General features: G+C 35.8%; 1 protein-coding gene across 1 annotated transcript in view; it reads right to left on the bottom strand.

Moving 5' to 3' along the window:
• Positions 1-14,001: 14,001 nt before the first annotated feature.
• Positions 14,002-14,311, bottom strand: part of LOC110875804 (replication protein A 70 kDa DNA-binding subunit B-like) — a 10,920-nt gene continuing 10,610 nt past the window's right edge. Inside the window, exon 12 of the mRNA XM_022124007.2 lies at positions 14,002-14,311. This exon is cut by the window's right edge and continues 33 nt beyond it. Within this exon, the coding sequence (XP_021979699.2) occupies positions 14,289-14,311 (23 nt within the window). The 3' untranslated portion in view covers positions 14,002-14,288.

Genomic DNA, 14,311 nt, shown 5'->3' with positions numbered 1-14,311 from the left:
TTGATAGATGGTTCTTGGGATGATTGTTGATTGTTAAGTACCAGTTGATTGATTTTGATCTTGCATTGTGTAAATCATGAACTAGGGTTTGGAATGAGCGTTGAAACGTAACTGTTGTAGAAGAAACGTAACTGTGAACTTGAAATACTCGTATGATTGATTTAGTTGTCTGAGTTTTAGTAATGATGTTAAATGTCCGAGTTCTTTACTTGTTTATGTTGTCAGACTTTTGCTTGATGATTAAGGATCCGACTTTTAATCTACACACCCTTGGTCCGAGTTTCCTTGGCATATGTGAGGTCCGAGTTTTGTATTAATCATGCTATGTCCGAGTTTTAAAGGGTGATTAGTGGTCCGAGTTTTGCTTGTTGATGTTGTCCGAAGTTTTTAAAATGGTGTGGAGTCCGAATTTTGGTTAACTCATGAAGGGAGTCCGAGGTTTGTAAAGGACAACCCTTGTCCGACTTTTAGAGGGGGGACCTCTTTGGTCCGAGTTTTAACTCCCCACACCTTTAGTCCGAGCTTTCACATATGAAACATGTAGTCCGAGTTTCATGGCCTTAAAAACCCCTCACACTTTGTCCGAATTTTGTAATGAATGCACTAAGGAGTCCGAGTTCTTTTGCATGCTTTGCGATGTCCGACTTTTATGTATAGGTAGGCATATCCGACTTTTTCTTGTAGCAAGACCCTTGACCGAGTTTTGTTATCATAACTGTTATCCGAGCTTTGTGAGGAGATACATTGTCCGACTTGTAAACAGGGGAAGCCCCCCACACTTGTCTGAGTTTTAAGAAGGGCAAGGCCCTGTCTATTTTGCGTAAGATTAATATGAGGCCATGCATTGTATGTTAACTTATGATTTCATCTGTTAAGATATGCCTGTAACCCTGTTTAATGTGTTAACCTGGTAGAGCATGTTAACTGCCTGTTTATCCTGTCAAGTATGAAACTATATGGATTTGACTGACTACTTAAATGCCGCATGATGAATAATTGCCAAACACAATGTGACATTAGATTTGTGTGCAAGATTTGTTACGAACGAAAAACTGATTTATTACACGTGCATACAATAGGACTTGACTGATTACTTGTGAGTGCATAACCTAGCATACCGAGCAAACCAAGGTGAGTTCACACAGCCAAGGCATGGGGTTCCCGGGTGGGAATGGGATTTGATGAACTATTGTACATACTCCGCTGATAGAACTACGACTAGACTAGTAACACTTATTGAACTGATCTTCGCACACCTGCCAAGGGTTGGCCGCGATATTATGACTGACTTCGCACACCTGCCTTTGGAAGGCCGCGAACTGAAATTTACTAATCTTCGCACACCTGCCTGGTAGGCCGCGATACAGATAAACCTAGTCTAGAATACTCGGGATGAACATCCCCTAATATCTTCGCATACCTGCCTGGGAGGCCGCGATGGAAACTAATACGATACATGACATAACGAACGAACATACTACTACTCACACTATACTATTACTGAACTGTTAACTGTGAACTCGCTCAACTAGTTGTTGACTCGTTGCTGCATGCCTTGCAGGACCTTAGGTACTTATGGAGCTTGCACTGGAGGCGCGGTCGTTGTGGACAAGGATCGTGATTACTACGTTGAACTGTTATGACATTTAAAACTATTAACTATGTTGGGTTACTTACTTGCTTCCGCTACTTAAACTATGTTTTGTTGGAACATCAATTGTATTGAATTAAGTTTATGAATTTCTTTAATTATTTATATTGTTCAATATGATTGGTGGCTTGATCCTGGTCATGTCACGCCTCCTAGCGGTGGTACTCCGCGTGTGGATTTTGGGGGTGTGACAGGTATGGTTTTCTCAATGTATTCCTCGGCATGCTTTCCTTATGTGGCTCATCATGCGTCGGAAACTTTTGACTCCGGATAAAATTCTACAATGGGATTTGTCGAGAAGAAAGAACATGAACATGATGTGCTGCTTATTGTGCTTCGAAAACAATGACACTCACGAGCATCTGTTTTTCGAATGTAAGTTCTCGGCTCAGATTTGGCGCTCAGTTAGGGATAAGGTGAATATGGGCACGGTTGATCCGAAGTGGTCAGATGTGACGACTTGGCTCTTAGCTAGAGGTTCGTCTAAATCGGTTTTCAATTATTCAAGTCACCTCATAGTAGCAGCTTCAGTGTATTTCATTTGGCAAGAGCGTAACACTAGATTGTTTAAAAATCAAATGAGACCTCCAGACATTATTATATCTTTGATTCTTCAGACAGTTCGATACAAACTCATGGCAGCGAAGTACAAGAGAATGGATAAAGTCAGACGCTTTCTAGAGCTGTGGGATATTCATGATGACGTGATGCTTAACGAGGCTGGCTAGTTGTTTATGTTTGGTGTCTAGGTTGTTTTTCTAGATTTTTTTCTAGTGGGTGTTGAGTTGTGAACTAGTTGTCTCGTTTTCCTTGTGTTACTTTCATGGGGGGTTGTCCCATGTTAGAACTAGTATGGGCTTTCCATACTACTTGTTTTTCTGTTTTGTGAATATATAGAATCACCGGGGTAACCCTTTACCCAAAAAAAAAAAAAGAAGTGACCACACTCGACAATGCGACATCCAACTCAGGGACGTTCGTACAAGCACCTAACATTCTACACGGTTCGCTAGGTGTTCAGATCGGTGTTCAGGTAATATTCGGTAGTATCGTGTTTCGAAAGGATCTAAAGATGAACGAAAAGTTCACGTTCGAGTAGGGGACAATCACTGGTATGACCCCTATAGGTTTGTTATGTTTCACATCGGTCAAATAATGGAACGGAACCCCTTTTCCACTTGTTGAGGCTCACTGGGACTCGCATGCACCCCACACTATTATTATGTGTGCACCCACAATAATATTGTGATTTGCATGCTCATCTCAGCTCCTCTTAACTCGTGTCAAATGGTTCCTCAAACTCGAGTAGCAATGAAGAGCATCACGAAGTGTAAGTCATGAATGTTTAGGGAAATACCACCCTAATAGTCACATAATACATGCCAGTAATACATGAATTCATACTGTTGTGCTAAACGTGCAATCACATGCAATATCATATGTGTATGCACCTAATTTGGTGAGCCAGGCCTAGCTTTTGGGCTTCGCTTCGGGCTCAAGAGGTTGGGCCGAGGATAGTAAGTAGTGAACGAAGGTATTCGGCCCGTGTAGCAAACGTGCGACTCGCCAAACACTTAACATTTAACTAATCAATTACAAACAACACACTAAATATATTAACTCACGTTAGACCCCTTTATTACATTCACAAAACGAACGCATGGTTGCAACGTAAATAGAACGTGAGAGTAACTGATACGCAGTGAAAAAGCATTGGAAAGCTGAGTTGTCAGAGAAATACTTAATAAACACAATAAAAATACGTATTCTCGTACGTATAAATACAACGGAATATGCCACCGATACCTGGCAAAAATATACAAGTATAAGAATACGAGTATTAAATACACCCATCCTAGGGGAAGTTACACATGTACATATACATAAATGTGTCAAGTTAAAATATATTATTTTAACTAATATTCCGAAATTTAATAAATATAATTTACGTTAAAATATTTATTATTTTAACAAATAATTATATATCTTGGAATAATATCAATGAGACAAAGAAACGTAACTCAAAGAAGCAAACTAAGACTAAGAGTCAAGGCACTACCTATCCGTCTAATAAACCATAGTACGTTTGTAGGTAGTCGTGTGAGCAAATAGCCACTTTGAGTTACATCGGATTCGAGACGCAAGACTGTGAGTTCATGTCCCCTATTTCTTTTAACTGTTTTCAGTTTTATAACTTCGGGGGTGAAGTTCATGTTACAAATTGTTTACAAACGTTTACATATGGTATGGTTAGCTAAGGAATGAACTGTTAGATCATGTGAGTGGTGGGTACAACGCTTAAGACCATTAATCCTCGTAGTAGGACTGAGGGACATGAGTGATAGATCTATTTGGGTGTTGCGAGCCCCACTCATGAGGACCGGGATTTGGCCCATGAGGTGACTATGTCTTCCAGCCAGAAGCCCGGTACAATATCCGCTAGGATTGAGACTTCCTGCATCATGTCACACATAACACATATTAATGGCCTTGCAAACCATTAATTGATCTGTTTCCTTGTTGCTTTCATACTGAATTACAAAAGGAATACTTACAAATGTTTACAAGATTATTCGAACTTATACAGAAACACATGAACTCGCTCAACTTTTGTTGATGTTTTCAAAATTACATGTATTTCAGGAAACAAGATGGATCTTGGGCGCATGTGTTGTTTTCAAGACGTGAAGTCCAAGTCTAGATGTCATCCACTTTTGTATTGTAACTTAACTTGAGGATTTTGTTGAAACTTAAAAGACATGTGTTTGTAACTTTTCAAACATATGAATGGATGAACATCATGTTTTAATCATATAGTTGTTTATTATAATTGAATGCAATGATATTGAACAAGTCACACATCATTACGATTCCGCAAAAGTCAGGGTGTGACATCAATTTCTACCAATTTGAAAACTTTATCAATCTTTTCCGAAATCACATTTTGAATCGGGAATTCAATATCTAAGAACAATTTGTCCGATCCAATCAGGGTATAAGCCATCCTTTTGAATCGTCATTCGCATTTTTCTCAGATTTTGAAATTTTTAGATAACTTTCATGAAAACTTCCCTCATTTTCATCTTGTGACTCGGACTTATCTGTTTTGGTAGAATCATCTTGTAAAACACTTTCAACGACCTTACCTACCACCTCTGAATCACTAGAATCATCAGATTTGGAATAGGTAATGTCAATATTATCTGGCAATTGATCAACCATGTTGTAAGCTTTTTCCACCTTCTCGTCATCATAGAATGTGAATTTTACCTCACACGTTGGTGGAACCTGATGATATTCTGAGCCAATTCCTTTCTTGTTTTGTTCAGAATCTTTATCATCCGGTTTTAAATTGAAAATATGTTCAAGAACATATGATGAAGTGTAATAACCATGCAACTTGTTGTTATCTTGTTCTAAATCAGCTATTTTACGCTTTAGCTTAGCAACATCTTCAATGTAAGAATTTACAACTTGTTGTTTTATTTCATAAAGTCGCTTTTGCGAATCAGATGTTTCAGAACAATGTTTCAATCTAGATTGAACAAGTTTCATTTGACTCTTCACGTCTTCGTATGATTCTTTTGTAATATGATAGGCAAGTTTTATTGAATCATATTCTTTTTTGATTTCTTGAAACGAATTTTCTTTTTGTAAACAGTCTTTTGTCATTGCTGAACACTTTTCTTTTAAAATATCATTTTCTTTTTCAAAAACTTTACATTTCTGTGTCAGCTTTTCATCATTATCTTTTAAAATCTTTTCATTTTCAAACATTTCTTTGCATTTATCTTTGAAAACCTTTTCAATTTTATTAAATTCTATATCACTTGTTCTAAATTTTTCACCTTTTTTAGTACAAGCACTGCACGTTTCCATGCATTTCTTACATTGTTTAGCATTTTTATCTAAGACTTTAGAAGATTCAGTTGAAATATTTACCTCAGAAATTGGCACCTCGACTTTTTCTGTTGTCTGATTCTGATTAGCTTTCTTTTCTTGTTGTTCCTCAGCAACAGCTTCACTTTCATCAACTTCTTCAACCGATCTTTTTAGCTTCACATTAACCTCTTCATTCTTTTTCAGATCTTCTCCATTTTGCTGTTTTTCATTAAAAACTTCTTCTGTTGGTTTCATATCTTCTTCACCAACTACTTCTTCTTCTTTTTCAACTTTCACTTCCTCTTCTTCTGCAACTTTCTATAGTTCATCTACCAAGTTTTCTATATTCTTCTTCATCCTCTCTTCATCTCTCTTCTTCAAACTAGCTGTCATAACATCTCTAATTATCTTGTCCAACTTTTTAAGATAATTTCTATCCTTTTCGATACTAGAATAGTATTCACCGGACAAAGGAATAACATCAAGCACATCATTGTACACTACCTCACTTCTATGAACAACCGGATCTCCATTTCGATTGATATAACATTCTCTCTTATTATCCCACCTTCCATAACTCTTAGCTTCTTCAAATTCTTCGTGCATTTTTTCAATTATGCAATCTGCAAAAAATCTTTCTCTAGATGTTTTTTCTTGCAAGATTTCTTCCTTGGTTTTCTCCTTTATTTCAGGAACAAAAGCACCTTCTTTCACTTCAGCCACAAAAGCATTTTCGTCATCATCAGTGAAATCATTCCAATTAAACCCTTCATCTTCATGAGTGACCCACTTAGCACGTTCACTCTTGGGTTTGGTTTGTTCACGTATAACTAAAGCCTGTGATTTTTCTTTTGATGAATTTCCAGTAATCCGCTTTAGCCTTTCTCCAGAAGTATGCTCACCTGTTTTATGATAAACTGCTTTTATGTAATAATCATCATGGAAAGGATTACCATCATTAGCTACTTCCCGGTTGACACACTCCCATTTAAAGTGACCTTTCTGTTTACATCGAAAGCATGTCACTTTTGACTTGTCGAAACCAAGTTTTGTGCTCAACAACCCTCCTAGATCCTACCTGCCGGTTATCTCCATGAACCTTTGAGCTCTACGAATGCCACTAGCCAAGCACCATCTAATATCAATGAGTTGCATTTCTTCCGGATCTATCTGGTCGTAATCTTCCTTTGTCAGCTCAGGATTTCTGATTCTCCCTGCTAACAGACTTTCATATGATTCCAAAATTGACGCTAGAAAACTCACTTATTGTTTAGCAGCATTGATGCTCATAGCTGGAGAATTTTTCAGCTTTAAGGCAATGTTGCATAGAATCTCATCTGGTTCTTCAGAATTTGAGGCTGTTGAAGATGAATGATACCCTAGATTGTGGCTAGACGAGCCTTTCTGTGAATCTTTCGTCTTTTCGACACTGAAAGCAGTCTTTAGTGACTCATTAACTAACACCGAAGGTACACTGCCTTTGTAATAAAGACCCGCATTCTGTTGATGCAAAGAACTGCTCATCTTACTTTGCTTTTGTAATTCAAGCTCATGACTCTCGATCTTTTCAATTAAAGCATTCAAAGTTATCGTATCATACAACACATCATTTTTCAAAATAAACACAAATGTTTTCCATTGATTAGCTCGTGGTAATGCTTCAATGATTTTATCAATGATTTCCTCACGGGTTTTTGTTATCCCAAACCCGATAAGTTCAATTTCTAAATGACAAAACCTCTCCATCATTTGCCTCACAGATTCCCCTTTTAAACTATCAAACAAATCAAATTCTATTTTAAGTAATGAAATTTTGTTTTTTTAATTTGTTTTCCTCCCTTGGCTTTAACTCTCAAAGCTTCCCAGACAGATTTTGACGAACCATCATGATTGAGCAACACAAAAATAACATCATTGATTGACTAATGGATCAAAGCAATCATTTTTTGTTCGTAAGAAAACTTTCTTTTATCTTCATCTCCTAGACTTGCAAGTGGAATTTTTTCATTTCTATCATTTATCGGTCTATGATATCTAAATTCCAAACAGAACCAACTCTCATGAGCAAACGCTTTTGCCCAGTTCAAAAACCTTTCTTTCCATCAAGTGTAGTCTTCAATGTTTTCAAGCTTTGGTGGTTTAGAATGTGTTCCGTAAAAGTTATCATGTTTTATGTTATCATTTATAGCTTTCGTAATAGTTTTCGGTGAAACAGTCGATGTTTCGGAAGACTCAGAAGTGTATGCCTTATAAAATGTGTTATAAAACTCCTCAGCCATGATCACCTACAAACACAATCAACAAACTTGATTAAATCTGAAAATTAACACAAATATTCCACGTTCGAATGAAGCCGGAATCCTGATTGGTTCGAAGCTATATAGTTGCGTTCGTACGAGGATGTGATGACCTTGTTCGAAGCTGATAAGCTGGGTTCGTACGAACATAGGTTCGTACAAAGCCAAACTGTTCTCAAATCACAACTTTTAACTGCTTTCGTTCGAAGCTACAGTATGTGGCTTTGTACAAGACTACTCAGCGATGAACAATGTTACTAATTTCATAGTTTTTCATAGATTTGATCACGATTTTGTTTGAATTTTGATCTGAAAGTTTGTAGGGTTGTTCAAAAGCAGTTTTCTCACAACATACTCAAAAATCAGCTATTTTTAACTGTTAAAACTTCGTGAATCTAAGTTTTAAGTTTCAAACAAATATATAAGAAGTGTAGAAGAACATATAATGAATAAGATCTGATTCTGATGTAGAAACTTCAATCTTCGTGTGTCTGATCTTTGCAAACAGTCACCCGCTCTGATACCACTTGTGAAATCATTCCCTGGACCGAATCTCTAACCGATGAATGTGTACCATCACGTGATATGTGCAGAATCCAATCACGTACGTGGATAAGAACACAAGGATATAATTAATAATTGTTTTCTATTGCTGAATATAACAGTACAATACCACGAAAACAATTGGACAGAGCTTCGCCTAAAAAATGCTCTAAAAGTTACAAATAACAAAAACCTGACCCATATATATAGGCAACATAGGTTCGAACCAAGTGAAGCATGGCTTCATACGAAGCCAATAGGCCTTCATACGAAGGCAATTTGATGTATATTATTGCCTTCGTTCGAACGTCCCTTCGAACCAAACTCTCTTCGAACCAAATCTTCATGCTTTACTCTTATTAGCACCCGTCTCGTCTCATTTGTTTTAGCTACGTTTCGTGATTGACGCAAGCGATAGACATATGTACTCACAAATTTAGTTGGGAACCTCCTGTCACACAACACCCTAGTGTTGCTCTCCACCTACACCAGCCAGCTTCGATACGATGGGTAAGGTTACTATCTATGTACAAACCATCCTAAATATTTAAACCTGGTAACCTGTGGCACCGCTTGACCATCAATGGTGATATGAGTATCTTTGCGGTCGACAGTCCCACTAAAATCACAGTGAAGTTACTCGGTCTTTGAGCAACTAATTCTTAAACCTTTGCCTTCTAAAGCAGCTCGCCACTCTTCTAACCTCTCATTCAAGCGCTATTTAGTTTCTGCAACTAACACAATATCATCTGCAAAAAGCATGCACCATGGAATCAGCTCCTGTATCAACTTTGACAACTCATCCAGAACAACTTCAAAGAGAAATAGACTCAACGCCTACTCTTGGTGGAGTCCTATATCCACCGGGAAAAAATCAGCACCCCTTACTAGCGCACAAACACTAGTTTCGATCCCATCATACATATCCTTAAATATATCTACATATTTCCCAGGTAACCCTCTACCCTCCAAACTATCCCAAATCAGTCCACGTGGTACATTGCATATGCTTTTTCTCCCTGTCATATGGTTGAATAGGGACGCTAGCTATTGAACTCCTTCCTCTCCCAAACACAACCATGCCTCAATTGGTATGTTGTCGGGACCAACCGCCTTAGCCCTTCCCATCTTCCTAAGTGATGTCCTAACTTCCCCATGTGTGATACTGTGATCGTAACCGCTATTACGTTGTCTCATTTGGATAGTAGGATTTTCACTTTGTTGTTGGTAGTCCATCCTACTGTTGAAAAGATTATGAAAGTAGTTTTTCCATCTTAGCTTAATGCCAAGTTCATTTACTATAACACGCCCATCCTCTCCCTTTATAAACTTCACTACCCCTAGATCCTGCTTCTTACGCTCCCTAGGTTTAGCGATCTTGAACATATGATGCTACCCCTCCTTTGTTTCCAGGCTTTCATACATCTTTTTGTAAGCCATGTTCTTTGCCTCTGTTATAGCCTTCTTCGCCTTCCTCATGGTCTTTTTGTATTTCTCCCTCAACATCACTCATTCTTCCTCGTTTGAGCAACTCAAAAGGTCCCTAAAACACTTTTGCTTATCCCTTATTTTGGTATGCATGTCCTCACACCACCACCAAGATTCCTTATGTGTACCTACCTTTCCTGCTGTGACCCCTAGAATCTTCATCGCTACGTGTGTAATGTTAGTCGCTATAACCTCCCAAATCTGGTTTGTTTCCCCACCTAGTCGCGTTGATGTCGGGGAGATGACTTTATCTCAAAACATGGTAATCTTTTCCCCCTTCAAAGCCCCCATCGTATCCTAGGTCGAATATATGTCTTTGCGTCTGTAAGCTTATGTTTTAGGACTATATCTGCCACCAGTAAACCACGTTGAGCCACAACTTGCTCCTCTGTATAACCTTGCAGTCCATCCACCATCTTCGGTCACCTCTCCTCATCAAGATACAATCGACCTGCGTGTTATGTCCCCCACTACTAAAAGTGATTAAATGTGATTCCATCTTCCTAAAGAACGAGTTCAAGATACCTAAGTCATGGGCCACCGAAAACTCTAGGAGATCCTTGTCAGGCTCATTCCTATCACCAAAACCAAAACTCCCATGTACCGATGGGAACCATCACTATCCTTACCAATGTGACCATTAAAATCACCTTCTATAACAATCTTTTCCTCCCTAGGTATGGCTCCCACTACAGCGTCTAAACAGTCCCAATAATTCCCTCTTCTCTTGATTCCCTAATCCTACTTGTGGTGCGTAAGCACAAACCACTGCCACTAGCTCTTTACCTAGTACTAACCTTAACACCATAATCCTATCATTGTGTCGTATCACCTCAATTACAGTCTTCTGCAATTCTATATCCACTAGAAATCCTACTACATTTTTGACCCCATCAGTTCCCAAATACAACAATTTATACCCATTGCACTCATCCCCTCTATGCCCCATCCACCTAGTCTCCTGAAGGCATGCTATTTGTGTCCTACATCTTTTAAGTGCATCTACCACCTCTAACAATTTACTATTTTAAGCTCCTACATTCCAACAGGCTACTCACAAACTTTACCCATTTTCTTTTCTTGTACCTATCGTCCTTGAACACGATCTCAAGGTAAAACTATGATTCCTATTGTCTATGGTTGCAACACAACACTAGATAGGTCAATGAACACACGAGCACCCAATAAGTCAAACAAACAAACACCCAATAAGTTAATATGTAAGCACGATACAAAACGTACACCCAATAAGTTATTAAAAGATAAACTAAAAACATAAGATAAGGACAAGTAATCGTCATTACAGACAAACGTATCATCTCATTTATCGTTATTGTCATCATATATTTCTTGGTTTACCATTTATCTTTATTTGTTTTATCTTTATAATTTTTATTTTATCCTTAGAGTAACTAAAAGCTATTAAAAATATATGTGCTCTTAGTGTTTTCTTGCTAGATTCGATTTCAAAATAATTCTTCTATTATTTTAATTTAAGACTTGCTTACTTCTTTAACTTCTTTAGTTATTATTTTAGTTTGATTTCACTATTTACAAATCACACACTTTAACCGGTTAAATAACAAAAGAGATTTTTTTATCCGTAACAACTAAGGATTGATACTTGGTCCATATCTTGGACGATAGTCACTTTTAATTCATAGGTCATAGCAATTTTATTGTAATATCTTTTATATTGTTTTATGTAAAAGATAAACTAAAAACAAAAGATAATGATAAGTAATCGTCATTATAGACAAACAAACGTATCATCTCATTTATCGTATTGTCATCATACATTTATTTGTTTACCATTTGTCTTTATTTGTTTTATCCTTATAAATATTTATTTTATTCTTAGAGCTATTAAAACCTATTAAAAATATATGTGCTCTTAGTGTTTTTCTGGCTGGATTCGATTTCAAAATAATTCTTCTATTATTTTAATTTAAGACTTAGTTAGTTCTTTATTTCCTTTAGTTATTATTGTTGTATGATTTCACTATTTACAGATCACACACTTTGACCGGTTAAATAACCAAAGAGATTTTATTTATCCATAACTAACATCTCTAATGATTGATACTTGGTCTATATCTTGCATGATAGTCATTTTTAATTCATAGGTCATAGCAATTTTATTGTAATATCCTTTATATTGTTTTATGTAAAAGATAAACTAAAATATAAGATAATGATAAGTAATGGTCATATTACAGACAAACGTGTCATCTCATTTATCGTTATTGTCATCATATATATCTTGGTCTCCCATTTATCTTTATTTGTTTTATTCTTATAATTTTTATATTATGCTTAGAGTAATTAAAGTCTATTTTTGCTTGGCGAATTTGATGTCAAAATAATTCTTCTATTATTTTAATCTAAGACTTGCTTACTTCTTTAATTTCTTTAGTTATTATTTAAGTTAGATTTTAATATATACAAATCACACACTTTGACAGGTTAAATAACAATAAAGATTTTTTTATGGGTAACCAACATCTCTAAGGATTGATGCTTCGTCTATATCTTACACGATAGACACACTGGTCTATCTATATGTGTAGTTTAGTCCCCAAAGAACAATCATTTCGTAAATTGAAAATCATAGTGTGTTCGAATTTTATTTAAAAAAAGATATATACTCATGGATTCATTAATAACAATCTAATTACAGATAGCCATATCATATTATTTATCAACGTATCTTTTTTTGTTTTTTACCATTTATCTTTAAGTATTTCAATTCAATAGATTATTCGAGAGGGATATATATATATTAACACACGTATTTAAAAATACAATATTAACTGCATAACCTAATATGCTTTATGGTTCAACTTTGTTTCTAAAACTTGATTGTGACACACATTCTTCTGTTGAGTTGCACCACATCACAACATTTAAACATCTTCAATAATTCCTTTTATTTTGCAAAGATGTTACATGGTTAACAATTCACTTTAGTACATAGACAAAGTAAGAAATTCAAGCATTGTGACATACCACCTGGGTTCCATTTCATACACTTTGAATAGCAATTGTCAACCGAGCACTCAAATATTAAAAATGTTTTCTTACAAATTCTATTTGCTTCACCAGGTACCTCATTTCCTGTATTATATAAAAAAAACATATAGTCAGTACCATTTTATCAATTTCTTTAATTAGTCTACTTATAAACTAATTTTTAAGAATGAGAAAAATCATTATCATTATTATTCTAAAGAGAAAATAATGCATATATACAAAAGTAAAACCTGAAGAAACCAATATACTTGCTGCAAGAAAGATGACAAAAATGAGATTCGTGTGTTTCATTTCTAAACACTTTGGATGAAAAAAAAGATTTAAGATGATTTTGAAGAGGCTATACAAGGGCATATATATACATAAAAAGTATCATATGATATGATATCATATGATATAATACGATACGATATGATATAATATGATATGATACGATATGATATGATATGATATGATACGATACGATACAATATCATATAATATGATATGATACCATATCCTTTTTTTAAAACAAAGCGAACCTTGATTGGTAATTTATAGGGCAACACAATAGAAATATAGAGCCACAACTACAACCCTACATACTATAAAAACTTACAAATATTAGTAGCTTAATAATTTAACTTATATGAGAAAAAAAAGTTGTTTTTATTACAACGCTATATATTTATAAGTTACAACATATTAAGTTCATCCATAACTACAACGCTACATACATGTAAAAAAAACTAACAAATATTAGTAGCTTTATAATTCAAGAAAAAAAAAGTTTTGTTATTACAATGCTATATATTTATAAGTTACTACATATTAAGTTCACACAAGGATGGGAGTTAGGTCATAGTGGTAAAAGATGTGCCTCAGACCTAAAAGGGTTTGGATTATGGATTATAGTCTTGTCTAAGGAAAAAGATTATCCTAAAACATTATAGGTGTTGATGTTTAAAAACGTGTTTACACAAGTTTCTTAATCTGCCACGGTTATTATGAGTTTTTAGTAATAACTAGTAGAGGTACCCGCGCTTCGCTGCGGATGGCTATGTAGACTGCTAAATTATAAAGGACAATTATATATTAGCCTTTGAAGGCGCCCATACATTGAGATGTTTACATATCAAAGATTATGCCAGCATACATTTGATTATTTTTATATATACATGATAACTAACTAAAGGTGGTGAAGCCAAAGAAGTGATAGTGGTTCACATGGATTGCATCCCAAAAAGCATGACTTCAGAAGTGGAGTGGACCATTCATAGATGGTAATGAAAGGTCCAGCAGCAAAAGAAGTGATGGTATTCACTAAGATTGCAGCACAAAAAACGATGTCTTGAAAGTGGACCATTGTTGTGTATGCTGGCCAAAAGGTTAGCGCTAGTTACGTGTCTTCTACATTAGTCCTGCTTGGATTTTGGAG

Source organism: Helianthus annuus, chromosome 9 (assembly GCF_002127325.2).
Source record: "Helianthus annuus cultivar XRQ/B chromosome 9, HanXRQr2.0-SUNRISE, whole genome shotgun sequence".
Classification (NCBI taxonomy): domain Eukaryota; kingdom Viridiplantae; phylum Streptophyta; class Magnoliopsida; order Asterales; family Asteraceae; genus Helianthus; species Helianthus annuus.
Note: the sequence above shows the minus strand (reverse complement) of the source record. Positions and strands in the feature narration are given on the sequence as shown.